This window comes from Salmo salar, chromosome 27 (assembly GCF_965601325.2).
Source record: "Salmo salar chromosome 27, fSalSal1, whole genome shotgun sequence".
In the NCBI taxonomy this organism is placed as follows: Eukaryota; Metazoa; Chordata; class Actinopteri; order Salmoniformes; family Salmonidae; genus Salmo; species Salmo salar.
In genome coordinates, this window is record NC_138317.1 from 46,085,407 (window position 1) to 46,112,500 (window position 27,094).

The window sequence follows — 27,094 nt, forward strand, 5'->3', positions numbered from 1 at the left end:
GGTCGACACACAGACGATGTTTACATAACAATACTTCCTAAAATACATATTACCAGACATCATCAAAACGGAACGTAACACTTTACCTATCATTAGAAGCGCAGAGAGCGTAACTTTGACATCATATGAATTAACATGTTGAGGATATAAGTGTTGAATCAGTCAACAGAATCCAACGTCTCTGTATCCTAATTCACCAATGATAGGATTTGGGGTAATGTAACTCTCAGTGACAGGTCATTTTGGGATAACGTAGCTCTCAGTGACAGGTCATTTTTGGGTAATGTAACTCTCAGTGACAGGTCATTTTGGGATAACGTAGCTCTCAGTGACAGGTCATTTTGGGATAACATAGCTCTCAGTGACAGGTCATTTTGGGATAACGTAACCCTCAGTGACAGGTCATTTTGGGATAATGTAACTCTCAGTGACATGTCATTTTGGGATAACGTAACCCTCAGTGACAGGTCATTTTGGGATAACGTAACCCTCAGTGACAGGTCATTTTGGGATAACATAGCTCTCAGTGACAGGTCATTTTGGGATAACGTAACCCTCAGTGACAGGTCATTTTGGGATAATGTAACTCTCAGTGACATGTCATTTTGGGATAACGTAACCCTCAGTGACAGGTCATTTTGGGATAACGTAACCCTCAGTGACAGGTCATTTTGGGATAATGTAACTCTCAGTGACAGTATGAGTATTGAACAACCTGATTGAAATAAGAGACAGACAACAATATATTATCTTTATTTCTTACCACTGAATGATTTACACATTAAAATACATCCAATAACTATACAATCTATTTTGTTCAGAAATGTACCTGTTGGTTAGCTTGGGTTGTTCCTCTAACACACACACACACACACACACACACACACCACACACACACACACACACACACACACACACACACACACACACACACACACACACACACACACACACACACACACACACACACACACACACACACACACTACACTCCCTGTACAGCACAGCCATGTACAGTACCGGTCCAAAGGTATACAACACCTGCTCATTCCAGGATTTTTATTTATTTTTACTATTTTCTACATTGTAGAATAATAGTGAAGACATCAACACTATGAAATAACACATATGGAATCATGTAGTAACCAAAAAAAAAGTGTTAAACAAATCAAAATATATGTTCTACACACTGTATATAGACTTTCTTTTTTTTCTATTGTGTTATTGACTGTACGCTTGTTTATTCCATGTGTAACTCTGTGTTGTTGTTTGTGTCGCACTGCTTTGGTTTATCTGGGCCAGGTCGCAGTTGTAAATGAGAACTTGTTCTCAACTGGCTTACCTGTTTAAATAAAGTTGAAATTCATTTTTTATTTTTTATTATTCAAATAGCCTTGATAACAGCTTTGCACACTCTTGGCATTCTCTTAACCAGCTTCAGCTGGAACACTTTTCCAACAGTCTTGAAGGAGTTCCCACATATTCTGATCACTTGTTGGCTGCTTTTTTGACTCATCCCAAACCATCTCAATTGGGTTGAGGTCTGGTGATTGTGGAGGCCAGGTCATCTGATGCAGCACTCCATCACTCTCCTTCTTGGTCAAATAGCCCTTACACAGCCTGGAGGTGTGTTGGGTCATTGTCCTGTTGAAAAACAAATGATAGTCCCACTAAGCCCAAACCAGATGGGATGGCGTATCGCTGCAGAATGCTGTGGTAGCCATGCTGGTTAAGTGTGCCTTTAATTCTAAATAAATCACAGACAGTGTCACCAGCAAAGCACCCCCACACTATAACACCTCCTCCTCCATGCTTCACGGTGGGAAATACAGATGCGGAGATCATCCGTTCACCCACACCGCGTCTCACAACGACACGGCTGTTGGAACCAAAAATCTCAAATTTGGACTTGAGACCAAAGGACAGATTTCCACCGGTCTAATGTCCATTGCTTGTGTTTCTTGGCCCAAGCAAGTCTCTTCTTCCTATTGGTGTCCTTTAGTAGTGGTTTCTTTGCAGCAATTTGACCATGAAGGCCTGATTCACACAGTCTCCTCTGAACAGTTGATGTTGAGATGGGTCTGTTACTTGAACTGTGAATCATTTATTTGTGCTGCAATTTCTGAGGCTGGTAACTTTAATAAACTTATCCTCTGTAGCAGAGGTAACTCTGGGTCTTCCTTTCCTGTGGCGGTCCTCATGAGAGCCAGTTTCATCATCAGTGCTTGATGATTTTTGCGACTGCACTCGGAAGAAACTTTTGAAGTTCTTGAAATGTTCCGTATTGACTGACCTTCATGTCTTAACCTGTTGAGGACAGACATTCCGCTAGCGGAACCCCTACTCAACAGCCAATGGCATCGCACGGCGCGAAATACAAAACCAACTAAAATACCACAATTCAATTTTCTCAAACAATCAACTATTTTACACAATTTTAAAGATAAGACTCTCGTTAATCTAACCACATTGTCCGATTTCAAAAAGGCTTTACAGCGAAAGCAAAACATTAGATTATGTTAGGAGAGTACATAGACACAAATAATCACGCAGCCATTTTCCAAGCAAGCATATATGTCACATAAACCCAAACCACAGCTAAATGCAGCACTAACCTTTGATGATCTTCATCAGATGACACTCCTAGGACATTATGTTATACAATACATGCATGTTTTGTTCAATCAAGTTCATATTTATATCAAAAACCAGCTTTTTACATTAGCATGTGATGTTCAGAACTAGCATACCCACCGAAAACTTCCGGTGAATTTACTAAATTACTCATGATAAACGTTCACAAAATACACAACAATTATTTTAAGAATTATAAATACAGAACTCCTTTATGCAATCGCGGTGTCAGATTTTGAAATAGCTTTTCGGCGAAAGCACATTTTGCAATATTCTGAGTACATAGCTCGGCCATCACGGCTAGCTATTTTGACACCCACCAAGTTTGGGGCTCACTAAACTCAGAATTACTATTAGAAAAATTGGATTACCTTTGCTGTTCTTCGTCAGAATGCACTCCCAGGACTTCTACTTCAACAACAAATGTTGTTTTGGTTCCAAATAATCCATAGTTATATTCAAATAGCTCTGTTTTGTTCGTGCGTTCAGGTCACAATCCGAAGGGTGATGCGCGAGCGCATTTCGTGACAAAATATTTCAAAATATTCCATTACCGTACTTAGAAGCATGTCAAACTCTGTTTAAAATCAATTGTTATGCTATTTTTCTCATAAAATAGCGATAATATTCCAACCGGGCAATGTTGTATTCATTCAAAGGCTGAAAGAAAGAAATTGAGTAGTCTCGTGAACGCGCATCTCAGTCTCACTGTCCCCAGGCTGACCACTCACAAACTCTCCAGCAGACACCCCATTCCACTTTCTGGCGGCTTTAGAGAGCCCATGGAAGCCTTAGAAAATGTCACGTTACAGCACAGATGCTGTATTTTCGATAGAGATGCAACAGAAGGACAACAAATTGTTAGACAGGGCTCTTCCTGTATGGAATCTTCTCAGGTTTTGGCCTGCCATATGAGTTCTGTTATACTCACAGACACCATTCAAACAGTTTTAGAAACTTTAGAGTGTTTTCTATCCAAATCTACTAATTATATGCATATTCTAGTTTCTGGGCAGGAGTAGTAACCAGATTAAATCGGGTACGTTTTTTATCCGGCCGTGAAAATACTGCCCCCTATCCCAAAGAAGTTAAAGTAATGATGGACTGTCGTTTCTCTTTGCTTATTTGAGCTGTTCTTGCCATAATATGGACTTGGTATTTTACCAAATAGGGCTATCTTCTGTATACCCCCCCTACCTTGTCACAACACAACTGATTGGCTCAAATGCATTAAGAAGGAAAGAAATTCCACAAATTAACTTTTAAGAAGGCCCACCTTCCAGGTGACTACCTCATGAAGCTGGTTGACAGAATGCCAAGAGTGTGCAAAGCTGTCATCAAGACAAAGGGTGGCTACTTTAAAGAATCTTAAATATACAATATATTTTGATTTGTTTAACACTTTTTTGGTTACTACATGATTCCATATGTGTTATTTCATAGTTTTGATGTCTTCACTATTATTCTACAATGTAGAAAATAGTAAAAATAAAGAAAAAACCCTTGTGTTCTAAAACTTGTGACCTGTAGTGTAGAGAACCATACTGCTACTGGCAGGTGGATGCATTCCAAATGACACAATATTCCCTGTAGAGTGCAGGGCTCTGGTCTAAAGTAGTGCACTATATAGGGAATAGGGTGCCATTTGAGACACAGAACTGGAAACTGTGCTGATGTAAACATCTAGAGAACATGGAACTGTACCATCAATACAAGGTAAACATCTAGAGAACATGGAACTGTACCATCAATACAAGGTAAACATCTAGAGAACATGGAACTGTACCATCAATACAAGGTAAACATCTAGAGAACATGGAACTGTACCATCAATACAAGGTAAACATCTAGAGAACATGGAACTGTACCATCAATACAAGGTAAACATCTAGAGAACATGGAACCATCAATACAAGGTAAACATCTAGAGAACATGGAACTGTACCATCAATACAAGGTAAACATCTAGAGAACATGGAACTGTACCATCCTAACAAGGTAAACATCTAGAGAACATGGAACTGTACCATCAATACAAGGTAAACATCTAGAGAACATGGAACTGTACCATCAATACAAGGTAAACATCTAGAGAACATGGAACTGTACCATCAATACAAGGTAAACATCTAGAGAACATGGAACTGTACCATCAATACAAGGTAAACATCTAGAGAACATGGAACTGTACCATCAATACAAGGTAAACATCTAGAGAACATGGAACTGTACCATCAATACAAGGTAAACATCTAGAGAACATGGAACTGTACCATCAATACAAGGTAAACATCTAGAGAACATCAATACACAGCTAATAGGAAGGTCTGATACATAATAATTCAGAATTACTTCACAGTACAAGTTGACAGTAGTGTGTGTGTGTGTGTGTGTGTGTGTGTGTGTGTGTGTGTGTGCGCGCGCTTCTTCCCAATGACAATGCTAATGATAGCCGATAGACTACAAACTACGTTTCTGATCGATAGCGGTCCTCAGTCGTCCTGGCGTGATGTCATTCAGTTGTTGTTTAGGACCCACCAGGAGGCTGAGAAGAGAGGAGAGAGAAGAGCGGGAGAGAAGAGAAGGAGAGAGGGAGAGAAGAGAAGGAGAGAGGGAGAGAAGAGCGGGAGAGAAGGGAGGGAGAGAAGAGAAGGAGAGAAGAGAGGGAGAGAAGAGAAGGAAGGGAGAGAGGGAGAGAAGAGAGAAGAGAAGGAGAGAAGTGAGGGAGAGAAGAGAGAAGACACACTTACTCACAAACACTGATCCATTACATAATAAACCGCTTCCAAATCAACATGTCTAAACTGTCCTCCTCAGAATCAATGTAACTCCCCGGGAGGCCGGAGTGCGAAGGGGATCGCGTTCAAGGGAACAGAGGACTATATTGATTGAGCTGGCAAGATGGAACCAACGGAAGACTGCTTCTCTGTAGATCAGCTGGTAGAACATGACGCTTGAAATACCAGGATAGCGGGTTCAATTCCCGGGACTGTAACTTGCTTTGTAGAAAAGCGGCTGCTCAATGGCATATAGTTAAGCAATAAGGCCCGATGGGTTGTGGTACATGGCCAATATACCACGGCTAAGGGCTGTTATTATGGACGACGCAACGCGGAGTAGCTGGATACAACTCTTAGCCGTGGTATATTGGCCATATACCACAAACCCCCGAGGTGCCTTATTGCTATTATAAACTGGTTACCAAAGTCATTAGAGCAGTACAATTACATGTTTTGTCATACCCATGGTATACGGTCTGATATACTACAGCTGTCAGCCAATCAGCATTCAGCATGCGCTAACCCCCCCCGGTTTATAATTGTTAAAGAATCCCCCTGCCGAGGGCGTTACAGGACGCTATATCACTGTGTTGTGTGCACGTTTACTTTCTGGAGCTACTCTGTCTGGCTCTCACTCATCCTTCTCACGTCAGAGATCATATCTCCTTCGAGAACATGGCTTCAGCCAATCAGACAATAGCTGATATTTCCTCCAGGACATGGCTTCAGCCAATCAGACAATAGCTGATATTTCCTCCAGGACATGGCTTCAGCCAATCAGACAATAGCTGATATTTCCTCCAGAACATGGCTTCAGCCAATCAGACAATAGCTGATATTTCCTCCAGAACATGGCTTCAGCCAATCAGACAATAGCTGATATTTCCTCCAGGACATGGCTTCAGCCAATCAGACAATAGCTGATATTTCCTCCAGGACATGGCTTCAGCCAATCAGACAATAGCTCATATTGTACAACAGCTGATGAAACTAACACTGGTAAAAGTGTGAAAATATTTGATCAGTGTTTTATTTCCTGATAGATGCTGGTTGAAAACACAATCTACACAGGATCTTCTAAATCAACAGGTTTCTATGGGCGGGAGTTCCAGCTTGCCTGGTGACGTCACCCTGCGGTAAATTGGTTAACAGACCAATAACAAAGAGAGTTCCAAACCTCTCTGCCAATAACAGATAACTTTAAGTTTTTTTTTTGTTTCACTCCCCACAGTCCCAGCAAAATTCATACTTGAGAAATAGTATTTTGCTAAAAAAAATATATTTTGTCCAGTTTAAATGGGAAAAATATTACAGTAGCTAGGTTTCCATTCAATATGTGACAGATTCTCATGCGAATATTCAAAAATATGCTAATCTTCCCACCAGAGATGTGTTTCCATCAAACTGACTTTTTTTTGCAGATAAAAGGCTGTGAGTCCGTGACATAAAATAAACTTTAGTAGTTAAACTCCCATGTACCAAATTAAAAATAGAATTTAAATGTGTTTCCATCTCATTTTCAACTCTACTAGATGGTTTTGTCACAAACATTTTGAGTTATATAACAAATGTTCCCACTCAGGATTCCACAGTATGAGATTATTATGGATAAGAGCGATATTATTTGTATTTGTCAAAATGGCAGCCAAACAATCCATCATCATCATCATGTCACCAGAATAAGACTCTCAATATTTATTGGAAAGGAGAATCAAGCTCATCACCGTGCACTTTCACCACCCACCCTGTGAAGTTCATCAGTTATTTCATCTGTAACCTAACAATCTGCATCCCAAATCTTTCCCAAATCTTAGTGACTCCAAGTTTACTTTGATTTGATGGTTATTATTTCAATATTAGCTCGTTAAAAGGTGTTTCCATTGCTATTTCTCAACTAATTAATTATACTGACACAAAAAGATCCCACCATGTCAAATAAACAGAATTGTTTGGCTTTTATAAAATTGGACCGGTATTTCATGTTTCCATCAGCCCCGGTCGTAACGTTTTTTTTCACGCGTCAGGTAACCATCCGCATGAAATAGTTGGATACATATCTGGTTAATAAGGAACTAAATTGTCACACCCCCCCCCAAAAAAATTGATTTGATATTGATGTAAAAACTGCTGCATTGGACCTTTAAGACAATGTTCAGAACATGTGAAAGAATTCAGTGTGAATCCCAGGTGTGTTATTGATTGCCAGGTGTGTTATTGATTGCCAGGTGTGTTATTGATTGCCAGGTGTGTTATTGATTGACAGGTGTGTTATTGATTGCCGGGTGTGTTATTGATTGCCGGGTGTGTTATTGATTGCCGGGTGTGTTATTGATTGCCGGGTGTGTTATTGATTGACAGGTGTGTTATTGATTGCCAGGTGTGTTATTGATTGCCAGGTGTGTTATTGATTGCCAGGTGTGTTATTGATTGCCAGGTGTGTTATTGATTGCCAGGTGTGTTATTGATTGACAGGTGTGTTATTGATTGACAGGTGTGTTATTGATTGACGTACCAGGCACCAGCATGGTGGTCATGAGCTCCGGTGTCTCCAGGAAGTCCACGTTGCTTCTCTGGAACGTCTTACTGTAGTTCGTCTGGAGATGGCTGAAAGGACAGAAAAACACTTCAGTTTTCCAAGTGCTCAAAGTGCTTTTTAAGTCATAAGGTTTACATTTTTACATTTTAGTCATTTAGCAGACACTCTTATCCAGAGCGACTTACAGTAGTGAATACATACATTTCATACATTATTATTTATTTTTTTCCCCCCCGTACTGGTCCCCCTGTGGGAATCGAACCCACAACCCTGGCGTTGCAAACACCATGCTCTACTAACTGCGCCACACGGGACCCCAAGAAGAATCCCCCCCCCCCAAAAAATGGATGAATTCGAAACAGCAGGCAGAGAGACATATCTTCTTATCTCAGGTTTTATTTCATGAGTAGTTGAACGGATGTTTTTCGACTTCACATGATGTCTTCCTCAGAGGAAGTCTCACAGTGGGGGACAAACTGGAGAGTCAAAACATGTCAAGTGCTGTAATTTAGTTTCCACTGATAATGATTGTCAGCTAGAGAGAAAGACTACTTACTTTTTCCACACGTGGTTGTGTTCCCAGAACTCGTACAGAATGAAACGGGACTCTTTAGCCAGTCGCTGAACTGCCACACTAACCACAGAAGAAGAAGAAGAGGAAGAGGAAGTGTCTAATTAGCATGTAAGTGACATAAACATGTACGATTATACAGCTTAGACTGATTTTTGTTCAGATTTATTTTCCAGTCACTAAAAGTAGATTTGTCGAACATGTTCGTCAACTATGTTCTCCTTACAGCTTTGTGTTTTATTCCCAGAGAAATTCATTAGGATTTATTCAAACTACCGATTGAAACACTGGCAGGATTCTTGTTGTTTTGGGAATTGTTAATGACAAGACTTCTTTAATGTCATTCCATCCTGTAGGCTACTCTCTCTCTCTCTCTTTCTCTCTCTTTCAATTCAATTCAAGGGCTGTATTGGCATGGGAAACATACATTTCTTTCCCTCTCTCTCTCTCTCTCCCCTCCTTCTCTCCCTCTCTCTCTCTCTCTCTCAAAATCAATAACATGTATTTATAAAGCCCATTTCACATCAGCTATCTCAAAGTGCTTATACAGAAACTCAGCCTAAAACCCCAAACAGCAAGCAATGCAGATGTAGAAGCACGGTGGCTAGGAAAAACTCCCTAGAAAGGCCAGAACCTAGGAAGAAACCTAGAGAGGAACCAAGCTCTGAGGGGTGACCAGTCCTCTACTGGCTGTACAGGGTAGACCAGAGGAACCAGGCTCTGAGGGGTGGCCAGTCCTCTACTGGCTGTACTGGGTAGACCAGAGGAACCAGGCTCTGAGGGGTGGCCAGTCCTCTTCTGGCTGTACTGGGTAGACCAGAGGAACCAGGCTCTGAGGGGTGACCAGTCCTCTACTGGCTGTACTGGGTAGAGAGGAACCAGGCTCTGAGGGGTGACCAGTCCTCTTCTGGCTGTACTGGGTAGACCAGAGGAACCAGGCTCTGAGGGGTGACCAGTCCTCTACTGACTGTACTGGGTAGAGAGGAACCAGGCTCTGAGGGGTGGCCAGTCCTCTACTGGCTGTACTGGGTAGAGAGGAACCAGGCTCTGAGGGGTGGCCAGTCCTCTACTGGCTGTACTGGGTAGACCAGAGGAACCAGGCTCTGAGGGGTGACCAGTCCTCTTCTGGCTGTACTGGGTAGACCAGAGGAACCAGGCTCTGAGGGGTGACCAGTCCTCTACTGACTGTACTGGGTAGACCAGAGGAACCAGGCTCTGAGGGGTGGCCAGTCCTCTACTGGCTGTACTGGGTAGACCAGAGGAACCAGGCTCTGAGGGGTGACCAGTCCTCTTCTGGCTGTACTGGGTAGACCAGAGGAACCAGGCTCTGAGGGGTGACCAGTCCTCTACTGACTGTACTGGGTAGACCAGAGGAACCAGGCTCTGAGGGGTGACCAGTCCTCTTCTGGCTGTACTGGGTAGAGAGGAACCAGGCTCTGAGGGGTGGCCAGTCCTCTACTGGCTGTGCTGGGTAGAGAGGAACCAGTCTATGAGGGGCGACCAGTCCTCTACTGGCTGTACTGGGTAGACCAGAGGAACCAGGCTATGAGGGATGGCCAGTCCTCTACTGGCTGTACTGGGTAGACCAGAGGAACCAGGCTATGAGGGGTGACCAGTCCTCTACTGGCTGTACTGGGTAGACCAGAGGAACCAGGCTATGAGGGATGGCCAGTCCTCTACTGGCTGTACTGGGTAGACCAGAGGAACCAGGCTATGAGGGATGGCCAGTCCTCTACTGGCTGTACTGGGTAGAGAGGAACCAGGCTATGAGGGATGGCCAGTCCTCTACTGGCTGTACTGGGTAGACCAGAGGAACCAGGCTATGAGGGATGGCCAGTCCTCTACTGGCTGTACTGGGTAGACCAGAGGAACCAGGCTATGAGGGGTGGCCAGTCCTCTACTGGCTGTGCTGGGTAGAGAGGAACCAGTCTATGAGGGGCGACCAGTCCTCTACTGGCTGTACTGGGTAGACCAGAGGAACCAGGCTATGAGGGATGGCCAGTCCTCTACTGGCTGTACTGGGTAGACCAGAGGAACCAGGCTATGAGGGGTGACCAGTCCTCTACTGGCTGTACTGGGTAGACCAGAGGAACCAGGCTATGAGGGATGGCCAGTCCTCTACTGGCTGTACTGGGTAGACCAGAGGAACCAGGCTATGAGGGATGGCCAGTCCTCTACTGGCTGTACTGGGTAGACCAGAGGAACCAGGCTATGAGGGATGGCCAGTCCTCTACTGGCTGTACTGGGTAGACCAGAGGAACCAGGCTATGAGGGGTGACCAGTCCTCTACTGGCTGTACTGGGTAGACCAGAGGAACCAGGCTATGAGGGATGGCCAGTCCTCTACTGGCTGTACTGGGTAGACCAGAGGAACCAGGCTATGAGGGATGGCCAGTCCTCTACTGGCTGTACTGGGTAGACCAGAGGAACCAGGCTATGAGGGGTGACCAGTCCTCTACTGGCTGTACTGGGTAGACCAGAGGAACCAGGCTATGAGGGGTGACCAGTCCTCTACTGGCTGTACTGGGTAGACCAGAGGAACCAGGCTATGAGGGATGGCCAGTCCTCTACTGGCTGTACTGGGTAGACCAGAGGAACCAGGCTATGAGGGATGGCCAGTCCTCTACTGGCTGTACTGGGTAGACCAGAGGAACCAGGCTATGAGGGATGGCCAGTCCTCTACTGGCTGTACTGGGTAGACCAGAGGAACCAGGCTATGAGGGGTGACCAGTCCTCTACTGGCTGTACTGGGTAGACCAGAGGAACCAGGCTATGAGGGGTGACCAGTCCTCTACTGGCTGTACTGGGTAGACCAGAGGAACCAGGCTATGAGGGATGGCCAGTCCTCTACTGGCTGTACTGGGTAGACCAGAGGAACCAGGCTATGAGGAATGGCCAGTCCTCTACTGGCTGTACTGGGTAGACCAGAGGAACCAGGCTATGAGGAATGGCCAGTCCTCTACTGGCTGTACTGGGTAGAGAGGAACCAGGCTCTGAGGGGTGGCCAGTCCTCTACTGGCTGTACTGGGTAGACCAGAGGAACCAGGCTATGAGGAATGGCCAGTCCTCTACTGGCTGTACTGGGTAGACCAGAGGAACCAGGCTATGAGGGGTGACCAGTCCTCTACTGGCTGTACTGGGTAGACCAGAGGAACCAGGCTATGAGGGATGGCCAGTCCTCTACTGGCTGTACTGGGTAGACCAGAGGAACCAGGCTATGAGGGATGGCCAGTCCTCTACTGGCTGTACTGGGTAGAGAGGAACCAGGCTATGAGGGATGGCCAGTCCTCTACTGGCTGTACTGGGTAGACCAGAGGAACCAGGCTATGAGGGATGGCCAGTCCTCTACTGGCTGTACTGGGTAGACCAGAGGAACCAGGCTATGAGGGGTGACCAGTCCTCTACTGGCTGTACTGGGTAGACCAGAGGAACCAGGCTATGAGGGATGGCCAGTCCTCTACTGGCTGTACTGGGTAGACCAGAGGAACCAGGCTATGAGGGATGGCCAGTCCTCTACTGGCTGTACTGGGTAGACCAGAGGAACCAGGCTATGAGGGATGGCCAGTCCTCTACTGGCTGTACTGGGTAGACCAGAGGAACCAGGCTATGAGGGGTGACCAGTCCTCTACTGGCTGTACTGGGTAGACCAGAGGAACCAGGCTATGAGGGATGGCCAGTCCTCTACTGGCTGTACTGGGTAGACCAGAGGAACCAGGCTATGAGGGATGGCCAGTCCTCTACTGGCTGTACTGGGTAGACCAGAGGAACCAGGCTATGAGGGGTGACCAGTCCTCTACTGGCTGTACTGGGTAGACCAGAGGAACCAGGCTATGAGGGGTGACCAGTCCTCTACTGGCTGTACTGGGTAGACCAGAGGAACCAGGCTATGAGGGATGGCCAGTCCTCTACTGGCTGTACTGGGTAGACCAGAGGAACCAGGCTATGAGGGATGGCCAGTCCTCTACTGGCTGTACTGGGTAGACCAGAGGAACCAGGCTATGAGGGATGGCCAGTCCTCTACTGGCTGTACTGGGTAGACCAGAGGAACCAGGCTATGAGGGGTGACCAGTCCTCTACTGGCTGTACTGGGTAGACCAGAGGAACCAGGCTATGAGGGGTGACCAGTCCTCTACTGGCTGTACTGGGTAGACCAGAGGAACCAGGCTATGAGGGGTGACCAGTCCTCTACTGGCTGTACTGGGTAGACCAGAGGAACCAGGCTATGAGGGATGGCCAGTCCTCTACTGGCTGTACTGGGTAGACCAGAGGAACCAGGCTATGAGGGATGGCCAGTCCTCTACTGGCTGTACTGGGTAGACCAGAGGAACCAGGCTATGAGGAATGGCCAGTCCTCTACTGGCTGTACTGGGTAGACCAGAGGAACCAGGCTATGAGGAATGGCCAGTCCTGTACTGGCTGTACTGGGTAGAGAGGAACCAGGCTCTGAGGGGTGGCCAGTCCTCTACTGGCTGTACTGGGTAGACCAGAGGAACCAGGCTATGAGGAATGGCCAGTCCTCTACTGGCTGTACTGGGTAGACCAGAGGAACCAGGCTATGAGGGGTGACCAGTCCTCTACTGGCTGTACTGGGTAGACCAGAGGAACCAGGCTATGAGGAATGGCCAGTCCTCTACTGGCTGTACTGGGTAGACCAGAGGAACCAGGCTATGAGGGATGGCCAGTCCTCTACTGGCTGTACTGGGTAGACCAGAGGAACCAGGCTATGAGGGGTGACCAGTCCTCTACTGGCTGTACTGGGTAGACCAGAGGAACCAGGCTATGAGGGGTGACCAGTCCTCTACTGGCTGTACTGGGTAGACCAGAGGAACCAGGCTATGAGGGATGGCCAGTCCTCTACTGGCTGTACTGGGTAGACCAGAGGAACCAGGCTATGAGGAATGACCAGTCCTCTACTGGCTGTACTGGGTAGACCAGAGGAACCAGGCTCTGAGGGATGACCAGTCCTCTACTGGCTGTACTGGGTAGACCAGAGGAACCAGGCTATGAGGGATGACCAGTCCTCTACTGGCTGTACTGGGTAGACCAGAGGAACCAGGCTATGAGGGATGACCAGTCCTCTACTGGCTGTACTGGGTAGACCAGAGGAACCAGGCTATGAGGGATGGCCAGTCCTCTACTGGCTGTACTGGGTAGACCAGAGGAACCAGGCTATGAGGGATGGCCAGTCCTCTACTGGCTGTACTGGGTAGACCAGAGGAACCAGGCTCTGAGGGATGACCAGTCCTCTACTGGCTGTACTGGGTAGACCAGAGGAACCAGGCTATGAGGGGTGACCAGTCCTCTACTGGCTGTACTGGGTAGACCAGAGGAACCAGGCTATGAGGGGTGACCAGTCCTCTACTGGCTGTACTGGGTAGACCAGAGGAACCAGGCTATGAGGGATGACCAGTCCTCTACTGGCTGTACTGGGTAGACCAGAGGAACCAGGCTATGAGGGATGGCCAGTCCTCTACTGGCTGTACTGGGTAGACCAGAGGAACCAGGCTATGAGGGATGACCAGTCCTCTACTGGCTGTACTGGGTAGACCAGAGGAACCAGGCTATGAGGGATGGCCAGTCCTCTACTGGCTGTACTGGGTAGACCAGAGGAACCAGGCTATGAGGGATGGCCAGTCCTCTACTGGCTGTACTGGGTAGACCAGAGGAACCAGGCTCTGAGGGATGACCAGTCCTCTACTGGCTGTACTGGGTAGACCAGAGGAACCAGGCTATGAGGGGTGACCAGTCCTCTACTGGCTGTACTGGGTAGACCAGAGGAACCAGGCTATGAGGGGTGACCAGTCCTCTACTGGCTGTACTGGGTAGACCAGAGGAACCAGGCTATGAGGGGTGACCAGTCCTCTACTGGCTGTACTGGGTAGACCAGAGGAACCAGGCTATGAGGGATGGCCAGTCCTCTACTAGCTGTACTGGGTAGACCAGAGGAACCAGGCTATGAGGGGTGACCAGTCCTCTACTGGCTGTACTGGGTAGACCAGAGGAACCAGGCTATGAGGGATGGCCAGTCCTCTACTAGCTGTACTGGGTAGACCAGAGGAACCAGGCTATGAGGGGTGACCAGTCCTCTACTGACTGTACTGGGTAGACCAGAGGAACCAGGCTATGAGGGATGGCCAGTCCTCTACTGGCTGTACTGGGTAGACCAGAGGAACCAGGCTATGAGGGATGACCAGTCCTCATTCTTCAAGATGTTCAAATGTTCATAGATGACCAGCAGGATCAAATAATAATAATCACAGCGGTAGTAGAAGGTGCAACAGATCAGCACCTCAGGAGTAAATGTCAGTTGGCTTTTCATAGCCATAGTATTCAGAGTTTGAGACGGCAGGTTCGGTAAGGAGAAAGAGAGAGAAAGACAGAGAAAGACGACTTCCAGTGAGACTGAGTCACATACCCCTGCTGTGCCACATGGTATTTCTAAAGGCTCTGTGGCTATACAACACAACTACAACACAACTACACGTACAATCTGTATTTCCTCTCCTCTCCTGCCTCCTCCAGATTATCCGTACTGTGCATAACTCTCCCACTAATTTGACTGATCAGCAAAATCAATGAGATGCAGTAAGCATGCTGTACTCTGCTCACTTTTACTGTGTAAACACCACGTATTTCTCTGACTAGACCGATGAAGGGGTTAGAGTGTTGGGCCAGTAACCCAAAGGTCGCTAGTTTGAAAACCCAGAGTCAACAAGGTTAAATAAATCTGTTGATTTGTGTTTCAGGGGAAGCTGGGATATGAAAAAATAAAAAAATAAAAACATTTATAATGTACATGTGTGAAATAGCACACATATAAAAACCCACCAAGATATTAAACTGGCTTTTTTTAAAACCCCCAGTAGTAGACTTAATGTGCCTGAAAAACTAAAATGTTTCTATTTACGACAGGAAGTTGTTGTTGAAAGACAGAGTTGTAGTGTATGAGCTCTTACTGCAGGCACCCGGTCTGGGCGCAGGCACACTCCATGTACTGTCTGAGAGCCAGCCGGAACTCATCCAGGTACTCCTCCAACACATTCAGCTGCCTCTGGACTATCAGGATGTGCTGGGAGGGGACAGAGGACAGACAAGGCAGGGGACAGCGGACAGACAGGACAGAGGACAGACAGGACAGAGGACAGAGGACATACAGGACAGAGGACAGACAGGACAGAGGATGGACAGGACAGGGGACAGAGGACAGACAGGGCAGGGGACAGAGGACATACAGGACAGAGGACAGACAGGACAGAGGATGGACAGGACAGGGGACAGAGGACAGACAGGGCAGGGGACAGACAGGGCAGGGGACAGACAGGACAGGGGACAGACAGGACAGGGGACAGGGGACAGACAGGGCAGGGGACAGAGGAGAGGACAGACAGGACAGACAGGACAGGGGACAGACAGGGGACAGACAGGACAGGGGACAGACAGGACAGGGGACAGACAGGACAGGGGACAGACAGGACAGGGGACAGAGGACAGAGTATATTAGACAGGGGTGTGAGGGAAGCTATCTGGGAGGGAGAAGGCTTCTTCTTCGGCTGTCACTAAGGACACAGACCTTCAGCTGAGGGTGGTGGGACCATGGGACTTGTAATCCTGACATGTCCTCTGTGAAAGGTTTACCCCATAGAAATACAACCACCAGAATGGCCATAGCCCTTACAGACCCATTACAGACCTATTGACTTGAAAGGAGAGACCCATTCTAGCGATTCTATTTCAGTGGTTTACCCTCTATGCACTAGTTAAATTGCAGCACAGTAATTGGAGATTGGTAGGATCAGGCGTTGTGAAAGTAGCTGCCTACATATAAACAACAACACATAAACAACAACATAACAACACATAAACAACAACATAACAACACATAAACAACAACATAACAACACATAAACAGCAACATAACAACACATAAACAACAACATAACAACACATCACAACAACACACATCCAACAACACATAAACAACAACATAACAACACATAAACAGACTTGGGATAATAACAGCTCATATTATTATCCCTCAGGGGTGCGTGCTCAGTCCCCTCCTGTACTCCCTGTTCACCCACGACTGCATGGCCAAGCACGACTCCAACACCATCATTAAGTTTGCTGACGACACAACAGTGCTAGGCCTGATCACCGACAACGATGAGACAGTCTATAGGGAGGAGGTCAGAGACCAGGACAACATCCTCTCCTTCAACGTGATCAAGACAAAGGAGATGATTGTGGACTACAGGAAAAGGAGGACCGAGCACGCCCCCATTCTCATCGACGGGGCTGTAGTGGAGCGGGTTGAGAGCTTCAAGTTCCTTGGTGTCCACATCAGCAACAAACTAACATGGTCCAAACACACCAAGACAGTCGTGAAGAGGGCACGACAAAACCTATTCCCCCTCAGGAGACTGAAAAGATTTGGTATGGGTCCTGAGATCGTCAAAAGGTTCTACAGCTGCACCATCGAGAGCATCCTGACGGGTCACATCACTGCCTGTTATGGCAACTCCTCGGGCCTCCGACTGCAAAGGCACTACAGAGGGTAGTGCGTACGGCCCAATACATCACTGGGGCCAAGCTTCCTGCCGTCCAGGACCTCTACACCAGGTGGTGTCAGAGGAAGGCTCTAAAAATTGTCAAAGACTCCAGCCACCCTAGTCATGGACTGTTCTCTCTGCTACTGCACGGCAAGTGGTACCAGAGCACCAAGTCTAGGTCCAAGAGGCTTCTAAACAGCTTCTACCCCCAAGCCATAAGACTCCTGAACATCTAATCAAATGGCAACTCAGACCCCTCTATTACGCTGCTGCTACTCTCTGTTATTATTCATAGCCACTTTAATAACTCTACCTACATGTACACAATTACCTCAATTACCTCGACACTGGTGCCTCCACACATTGACCCTGTACCGTAACACCCTGTATATAGCCTCCACATTGACTCTGTACCGTAACACCCTGTATATAGCCTCCAAATTTACTCTGTACCGTAATACCCTGTATATAGTCTCCACATTGACTCTGTACCGTAATACCCTGTATATAGCCTCCACATTGACTCTGTACCGTAATACCCTGTATATAGCCCCTCTAATGTTATTTACTGCTGCTCTTCAATTATTTGTTTTTCTTATCTCTTACTTTTTGGGGGGGGAGTTTCTTAAAATTGCATTGTTGGTTAAGGGCTTGTAAGTAAGCATTTCACTGTGAGGTCTACTACACCTGTTGTATTCAGCATTTCACTGTAAGGTCTACTACACCTGTTGTATTCAGCATTTCACTGTGAGGTCTACTACACCTGTTGTATTCAGCATTTCACTGTGAGGTCTACTACACCTGTTGTATTCAGCATTTCACTGTGAGGTCTACTACACCTGTTGTATTCAGCATTTCCACTGTGAGGTCTACTACACCTGTTGTATTCAGCATTTCACTGTGAGGTCTACTACACCTGTTGTATTCAGCGTTTCACTGTGAGGTCTTCTACACCTGTTGTATTCAGCATTTCACTGTGAGGTCTACTACACCTGTTGTATTCAGCATTTCACTGTGAGGTCTACTACACCTGTTATATTCAGCATTTCACTGTGAGGTCTACTACACCTGTTGTATTCAGCATTTAACTGTGAGGTCTACACCTGTTGTATTCAGCATTTCACTGTGAGGTCTACTACACCTGTTATATTCAGCATTTCACTGTGAGGTCTACTACACCTGTTGTATTCAGCATTTCACTGTGAGGTCTACTACACCTGTTGTATTCAGCATTTCACTGTGAGGTCTACTACACCTGTTGTATTCAGTATTTCACTGTGAGGTCTACTACACCTGTTGTATTCAGTATTTCACTGTGAGGTCTACTACACCTGTTGTATTCAGCATTTCACTGTGAGGTCTACTACACCTGTTGTATTCAGCATTTCACTGTAAGGTCTACTACACCTGTTGTATTCAGCATTTCACTGTGAGGTCTACTACACCTGTTGTATTCAGCATTTCACTGTAAGGTCTACTACACCTGTTGTATTCAGCATTTCACTGTAAGGTCTACTACACCTGTTGTATTCAGCATTTCACTGTTAGGTCTACTACACCTGTTGTATTCAGCATTTCACTGTGAGGTCTACTGTTGTATTCAGCATTTCACTGTGAGGTCTACTACACCTGTTGTATTCAGCATTTCACTGTGAGGTCTACTACACCTGTTGTATTCAGCATTTCACTGTGAGGTCTACTACACCTGTTGTATTCAGCATTTCACTGTGAGGTCTACTACACCTGTTGTATTCAGCATTTCACTGTGAGGTCTACTACACCTGTTATATTCAGCATTTCACTGTGAGGTCTACTACACCTGTTGTATTCAGCATTTAACTGTGAGGTCTACACCTGTTGTATTCAGCATTTCACTGTGAGGTCTACTACACCTGTTATATTCAGCATTTCACTGTGAGGTCTACTACACCTGTTGTATTCAGCATTTCACTGTGAGGTCTACTACACCTGTTGTATTCAGCATTTCACTGTGAGGTCTACTACACCTGTTGTATTCAGCATTTCACTGTAAGGTCTACTACACCTGTTGTATTCAGCATTTCACTGTGAGGTCTACTACACCTGTTCTATTCAGCATTTCACTGTAAGGTCTACTACACCTGTTGTATTCAGCATTTCACTGTAAGGTCTACTACACCTGTTGTATTCAGCATTTCACTGTTAGGTCTACTACACCTGTTGTATTCAGCATTTCACTGTGAGGTCTACTGTTGTATTCAGCATTTCACTGTGAGGTCTACTACACCTGTTGTATTCAGCATTTCACTGTGAGGTCTACTACACCTGTTGTATTCAGCATTTCACTGTGAGGTCTACTACACCTGTTGTATTCAGCATTTCACTGTGAGGTCTACTACACCTGTTGTATTCAGCATTTCACTGTGAGGTCTACTACACCTGTTGTATTCAGCATTTCACTGTAAGGTCTACTACACCTGTTGTATTCAGCATTTCACTGTGAGGTCTACTACACCTGTTGTATTCAGCATTTCACTGTAAGGTCTACTACACCTGTTGTATTCAGCATTTCACTGTGAGGTCTACTACACCTGTTGTATTCAGCATTTCACTGTGAGGTCTACTACACCTGTTGTATTCAGCATTTCACTGTGAGGTCTACTACACCTGTTGTATTCAGCATTTCACTGTGAGGTCTACTACACCTGTTATATTCAGCATTTCACTGTGAGGTCTACTACACCTGTTGTATTCAGCATTTAACTGTGAGGTCTACACCTGTTGTATTCAGCATTTCACTGTGAGGTCTACTACACCTGTTATATTCAGCATTTCACTGTGAGGTCTACTACACCTGTTGTATTCAGCATTTCACTGTGAGGTCTACTACACCTGTTATATTCAGCATTTCACTGTGAGGTCTACTACACCTGTTGTATTCAGCATTTCACTGTGAGGTCTACTACACCTGTTGTATTCAGCATTTCACTGTGAGGTCTACTACACCTGTTGTATTCAGCATTTCACTGTGAGGTCTACACCTGTTGTATTCAGCATTTCACTGTGAGGTCTACTACACCTGTTGTATTCAGCATTTCACTGTGAGGTCTACTACACCTGTTATATTCAGCATTTCACTGTGAGGTCTACTACACCTGTTGTATTCAGCATTTCACTGTAAGGTCTACTACACCTGTTGTATTCAGCATTTCACTGTGAGGTCTACTACACCTGTTGTATTCAGCATTTCACTGTGAGGTCTACTACACCTGTTGTATTCAGCATTTCACTGTGAGGTCTACTACACCTGTTGTATTCAGCATTTCACTGTGAGGTCTACTACACCTGTTGTATTCAGCATTTCACTGTGAGGTCTACTACACCTGTTGTATTCAGCATTTCACTGTGAGGTCTACTACACCTGTTGTATTCAGCATTTCACTGTGAGGTCTACTACACCTGTTGTATTCAGCATTTCACTGTGAGGTCTACACCTGTTGTATTCAGCATTTTACTGTAAGGTCTACTACACCTGTTGTATTCAGCATTTCACTGTGAGGTCTACACCTGTTGTATTCAGCATTTCACTGTACGTTCTACTACACCTGTTGTATTCAGCATTTCACTGAGGTCTACTACACCTGTTGTATTCAGCATTTCACTGTAAGGTCTACTACACCTGTTGTATTCAGCATTTCACTGTAAGGTCTACTACACCTGTTGTATTCAGCATTTCACTGTAAGGTCTACTACACCTGTTGTATTCGGAGCATGTGACTAATACAATTGAATTTGAAGGAAATTAAAGCTTCATCCCAAATGGCATCCTATTTCCTATTTAGTGCACTACCAGGGTCCCTGGTCTAAAGTAGTGCACTACCAGGGTCCCTGGTCTAAAGTAGTGCACTACCAGGGTCCCTGGTCTAAAGTAGTGTACTAACCAGGGTCCATGGTCTAAAGTAGTGCACTAACCAGGGTCCATGGTCTAAAGTAGTGTACTACCAGGGTCCATGGTCTAAAGTAGTGTACTACCAGGGTCCCTGGTAGTAGTGCACTATATAGGGAATAGCGTTCCATTTGGTGCATACCCAGTCTGTTGTTGAGAGAGTCAGGGTTTGTTGACAGTAGCAGAAGGGGCTGATGGGTACAGCAAGTGAAAGCTTTCTCCCCTGGGTCACCAGTGAACTCTGAGCTGGTTCTGTACTAATAAATCTCTCTCTCTCTCTCTCTCTCTCTCTCTCTCTCTCTCTCTCTCTCTCTCTCTCTCTCTCTCTCTCTCTCTCTCTCTCTCTCTCTCTCTCTCTCTCTCTCTCTCTCTCTCTCTCTCTCTCTCTCTCTCTCTCTCTCTCTCTCTCTCTCTCTCTCTCTCTCTCTCTCTCTCTCTCTCTCTCTCTCTCTCTCTCTCTCTCTCTCTCTCTCTCTCTCTCTCTCTCTCTCTCTCTCTCTCTCTCTCTCTCTCTCTCTGCGCTAATTGGAGCCCGTATAGCTCACAAACAGACTCGCACAAGGGTTCAGAGTCCAATGCATTATGTAATGACAAACTACATACGTGACGAAAATTCACTGTTTCACTGTAAAATATGATCAATTGGTTACCATACATTCACAATTTCAGTATTTTACCACAGGTTATATGTGAAACTGTTGCACTAGTTAAGTACTATCCAAAATGGACGCCTCCTGAGCCCTGTGGACACATCTATTCTCTAACAACTATCAATATGATTGGTTCTCACATATGATCTGCTGTGTCTATAGTGATTGGTTCCCTCATATGATCTGCTGTGTTTATAGTGATTGGTTCCCTCGTATGATCTGCTGCTGTGTCTATAGTGATTGGTTCCCTCATATGATCTGCTGTGTCTATAGTGATTGGTTCCCTCATATGATCTGCTGTGTTTATAGTGATTGGTTCCCTCATATGATCTGCTGTGTCTATAGTGATTGGTTCCCTCATATGATCTGCTGTGTTTATAGTGATTGGTTCCCTCATATGATCTGCTGTGTCTATAGTGATTGGTTCCCTCATATGATCTGCTGTGTTTATAGTGATTGGTTCCCTCGTATGATCTGCTGTGTTTATAGTGATTGGTTCCCTCGTATGATCTGCTGCTGTGTCTATAGTGATTGGTTCCCTCATATGATCTGCTGTGTTTATAGTGATTGGTTCCCTCATATGATCTGCTGTGTCTATAGTGATTGGTTCCCTCGTATGATCTGCTGCTGTGTCTATAGTGATTGGTTCCCTCATATGATCTGCTGTGTCTATAGTGATTGGTTCCCTCGTATGATCTGGGGACGGTGAGGCTGATGACACATCAATGTGTGACGTTGTGAGGAGATAACACGGATCCATCCAAAATGGCGACCTATTGCCTTTATAGTGCACTACATTTTTTTTTTAAATCCGAGTCAAGCAGGGAACACACACACACACACACACACACACACACAGTAGTAGCTCAATGTTGCCCAAACATGCTTTGCTTTCTACACCAAAAAAGTCCAAAAAGAGAGATAACGACTCAGAAAGACGCGAGGAGGAGGAGGAGGAGGAGGAGGAGGAGGAGGAGGAAAAAAACTACTGGAAGACAAGACAAGTTTCAGCCCCACTGTTTCCTTGACAACCATCTGCAGCTGATTCTGAATGTTCCAGGTCTTCTCTTCTGCCATGACAACAAACAGACCAGACGGACCAGACCAGACCGGACCGGACCAGACCGGACCAGACAGACCGGACCAGACAGACCGGACCAGACAGACCAGACCAGACAGACCGGACCAGACAGACCAGACCAGACCAGACAGACCAGACCAGACAGACCGGACCAGACCAGACAGACCAGACAGACTAGACAGACCAGACCAGACCGGACCAGACCGGACCAGACCGGACCAGACAGACCAGACCAGACAGACCGGACCAGACCGGACCAGACAGACCAGACCGGACCAGACAGACCGGACCAGACCAGACCAGACAGACCAGACCGGACCAGACAGACCGGACCAGACCAGACAGACCAGACCAGACAGACCAGACCGGACCAGACCAGACCGGACCAGACCAGACCGGACCAGACCGGACCAGACCAGACCAGACCAGACCAGACCAGACCAGACCAGACCAGACCGGACCAGACCAGACCAGACCGGACCAGACCGGACCAGACCAGACCAGACCAGACCAGACCGGACCAGACAGACCGGACAGACCAGACTGAACAGGGTGACGGACAGAACAGGGTGCCAGAACGAACAGGGTGACAGACAGAACACGGTGACAGAACGAACAGGGTGACAGAACGAACAGGGCGACAGAACGAACAGGGCGACAGAACGAACAGGGCGACAGAACGAACAGGGTGCCAGAACGAACAGGGTGACAGAACGAACAGGGTGACAGAACGAACAGGGTGACAGAACGAACAGGGTGACAGACAGAACAGGGTGACAGAACGAACAGGGTGACAGAACGAACAGGGTGACAGAACGAACAGGGTGACAGAACGAACAGGGTGACAGAACGAACAGGGTGCCAGAACGAACAGGGTGCCAGAACGAACAGGGCGACAGAACGAACAGGGTGACAGAACGAACAGGGTGACAGAACGAACAGGGTGCCAGAATGAACACGGTGACAGAACGAACAGGGCGACAGACAGATAGAAGGGAGAGCTAATGCTAATAGTAGATAAGTTACTGATTTGGTGATTCCTTCCAACACCTCCTCTTCAACTGGCTCCATACGAACCTCCTGGAAGAAACCAGAGATTCAGTCAGTGTGTGTGTGTGTGTGTGTGTGTGTGTGTGTGTATGTGTGTGTGTATGTGTGTGTGTATGTGTGTGTGTGCGTGTGCGTGCGTGCGTGTGTGTGTGTGCGTGCGTAGTATGCCTTGCTAAGAAATACTTCAGTAATTTACATGTTTACTGCACTGTGTGACTCATACAAGTCAGTGACCAGTGAGAGAGTGATAGAGAGATGGAGAGAGGGTTATAAAGAGATGGAGAGGGTTATAAAGAGATGGAGAGAGTTATAAAGAGATGGAGAGAGTTATAAAGAGATGGAGAGAGTTATAAAGAGATGGAGAGAGTGATAAAGAGATGGAGAGTGATAAAGAGATGGAGAGTGATAAAGAGATGGAGAGAGTGATAGAGAGATGGAGAGAGTTATAGAGAGATGGAGAGGGCTATAAAGAGATGGCGACGGTTATAAAGAGATGGAGGTAGTTATTGTTAAGTGATGACGCTGGAGAGGCGAAGCAGGTACGGGGGAGTCAAACATTTAATATGGAGCGGACATGGAACGAGACAGGGACAGCGTCAGCACACGGCTAACACAGACAAAGAACAATCAATACAGCAGCGGGGAACGGAGCAGGGGAACTGACAGATATAGGGGAGGTAATAAACAGGTGATGAGTGAGTCCAGGTGAGTCCAATATCGCTGATGCGCGTGACGAGGGAAGGCAGGTGTGCGTAATTGATGATGGCAGGAGTGCCTGATGCAGGGCAGACTAGCGCCCTCGAGCGCCAGGGGGAAAGAGCGAGAGCAGGCGTGACAGTTATAAAGAGATGGCGACGGAGAGAGTACTAAAGAGATGGAGAGAGTTTTAAAGAGATGGAGAGAGTTTTAAAGAGACGGAGAGAGTTTTAAAGTGATTGAGAGTTTTAAAGAGATGGAGAGAGTTTTAAAGAGACGGAGAGAGTTTTAAAGAGACGGAGAGAGTTTTAAAGAGACGGAGAGAGTTTTAAAGAGATGGAGAGAGTTTTAAAGAGATGGAGAGAGTTTTAAAGAGATGGAGAGAGTTTTAAAGAGACGGAGTGAGTTTTAAAGAGATTGAGAGTTTTAAAGAGATTGAGAGTTTTAAAGAGACGGAGAGAGTTTTAAAGAGACGGAGAGAGTTTTAAAGAGACGGAGAGAGTTTTAAAGAGACGGAGAGAGTTTTAAAGAGACGGAGAGAGTTTTAAAGAGATGGAGAGAGTTTTAAAGAGACGGAGAGAGTTTTAAAGAGACGGAGAGAGTTTTAAAGAGATGGAGAGAGTTTTAAAGAGATGGAGAGAGTTTTAAAGAGATGGAGAGAGTTTTAAAGAGACGGAGTGAGTTTTAAAGAGATTGAGAGTTTTAAAGAGATGGAGAGAGTTTTAAAGAGATGGAGAGAGTTTTAAAGAGATGGAGAGAGTTTTAAAGAGATGGAGAGAGTTTTAAAGAGATGGAGAGAGTTTTAAAGAGATGGAGAGAGTTTTAAAGAGACGGAGTGAGTTTTAAAGAGACGGAGTGAGTTTTAAAGAGATTGAGAGTTTTAAAGTGATTGAGAGTTTTAAAGAGATGGAGAGAGTTTTAAAGAGATGGAGAGAGTTTTAAAGAGATGGAGAGAGTTTTAAAGAGACGGAGAGAGTTTTAAAGAAACGGAGATTTAGGGAATAAAACCAGAGAGAGTGGATGGAATAGGGCGCTATATATTTTCCATGTACCTTTTTCTCTAGCCGGTCAATAAGCTTCTGGAGTCTGTTGACCTGAGTCATCCATTGGTTGTCCTCCTCATACAGACCTGGCAGAGTGGGAGCAGAACACACCCACAATGCATTGGCACATTTCCTCTGACCTGGGGTAATTCGGATGTAACTCGACTCAGTTGGAATAGAATAATGCTGTTTAGGCTGTGTGTGTGTCCACATGTCCGTGTCCGCGTGTGTGTGTGTCCACATGTCCGTGTGTGTGTGTGTGTGTGCGTGTCCACATGTCCGTGTGTGTGTGTGTGCGTGTCCACATGTCCGTGTGTGTGTGTGTGCGTGTCCACATGTCCGTGTGTGTGTGTGTGTCCACATGTCCGTGTGCGCGTGTGTGTGTGTACGTGTCCACATGTCCGTGTGCGTGTGTGTGTGTCCACATTTCCGTGTGCGTGTGTGTGTGTGTGTGCGCGTGTGTGTGTGTGTGTGTGTCTGTGTGTGTGTGTGTGTGTGTGTGTGTGTGTGTGTGTGTGTGTGTGTGTGTGTGTGTGTGTACTCTAATTCTCTGGGCGGTTGACATCCAATGACTTGATGTAGATAGATACAGCTTCTAATTCAGTTTGAAAAACTAGTTCTAAAACATGAAAAACATGTTAAATAGAGAATATAATCTGATTAAAATAGGGCCATGATTAAAGCAGAAGAAAAAAAAGACAACCAGTCATACTGAGTCACCAGCTGGTCCTACAGTATACCAGTCATACTGAGTCACCAGCTGGTCCTACAGTATACCAGTCATACTGAGTCACCAGCTGGTCCTACAGTATACCAGTCATACTGAGTCACCAGCTGGTCCTACAGTATACCAGTCATACTGAGTCACCAGCTGGTCCTACAGTATACCAGTCATACTGAGTCACCAGCTGGTCCTACAGTATACCAGTCATACTGAGTCACCAGCTGGTCCTACAGTATACCAGTCATACTGAGTCACCAGCTGGTCCTACAGTATACCAGTCATACTGAGTCACCAGCTGGTCCTGCAGTATACCAGTCATACTGAGTCACCAGCCGGTCCTGCAGTATACCAGTCATACTGAGTCACCAGCCGGTCCTGCAGTATACCAGTCATACTGAGTCACCAGCCGGTCCTACAGTATACCAGTCATACTGAGTCACCAGCCGGTCCTGCAGTATACCAGTCATACTGAGTCACCAGCCGGTCCTGCAGTATACCAGTCATACTGAGTCACCAGCTGGTCCTGCAGTATACCAGTCATATTGAGTCACCAGCTGGTCCTACAGTATACCAGTCAGACTGAGTCACCAGCTGGTCCCACAGTATACCAGTCATACTGAGTCACCAGCTGGTCCTACAGTATACCAGTCATACTGAGTCACCAGCCGGTCCTACAGTATACCAGTCATACTGAGTCACCAGCCGGTCCTATAGTATATGAGTCATACTGAGTCACCTGCCGGTCCTACAGTATACCAGTCATACTGAGTCACCAGCTGGTCCTACAGTATACCAGTCATACTGAGTCACCAGCTGGTCCTACAGTATACCAGTCATACTGAGTCACCAGCTGGTC

General features: G+C 46.2%; 1 protein-coding gene across 1 annotated transcript in view; it reads right to left on the reverse strand.

Annotated features, from left to right (window-relative positions):
- Positions 1-889: 889 nt before the first annotated feature.
- The window catches only part of necab1 (N-terminal EF-hand calcium binding protein 1), an 86,961-nt gene continuing 60,756 nt past the window's right edge, over positions 890-27,094 (reverse strand). Inside the window, exons 8-13 of the mRNA XM_045709760.2 lie at positions 25,524-25,600; positions 23,752-23,805; positions 15,477-15,589; positions 8,507-8,584; positions 7,927-8,018; positions 890-5,179 (exon numbers count right to left, since the gene is read on the reverse strand). Of these exons, the coding sequence (XP_045565716.2) occupies positions 5,151-5,179; positions 7,927-8,018; positions 8,507-8,584; positions 15,477-15,589; positions 23,752-23,805; positions 25,524-25,600 (443 nt within the window). The 3' untranslated portion in view covers positions 890-5,150. The remainder of the gene's footprint in view (positions 5,180-7,926; positions 8,019-8,506; positions 8,585-15,476; positions 15,590-23,751; positions 23,806-25,523; positions 25,601-27,094) is intronic.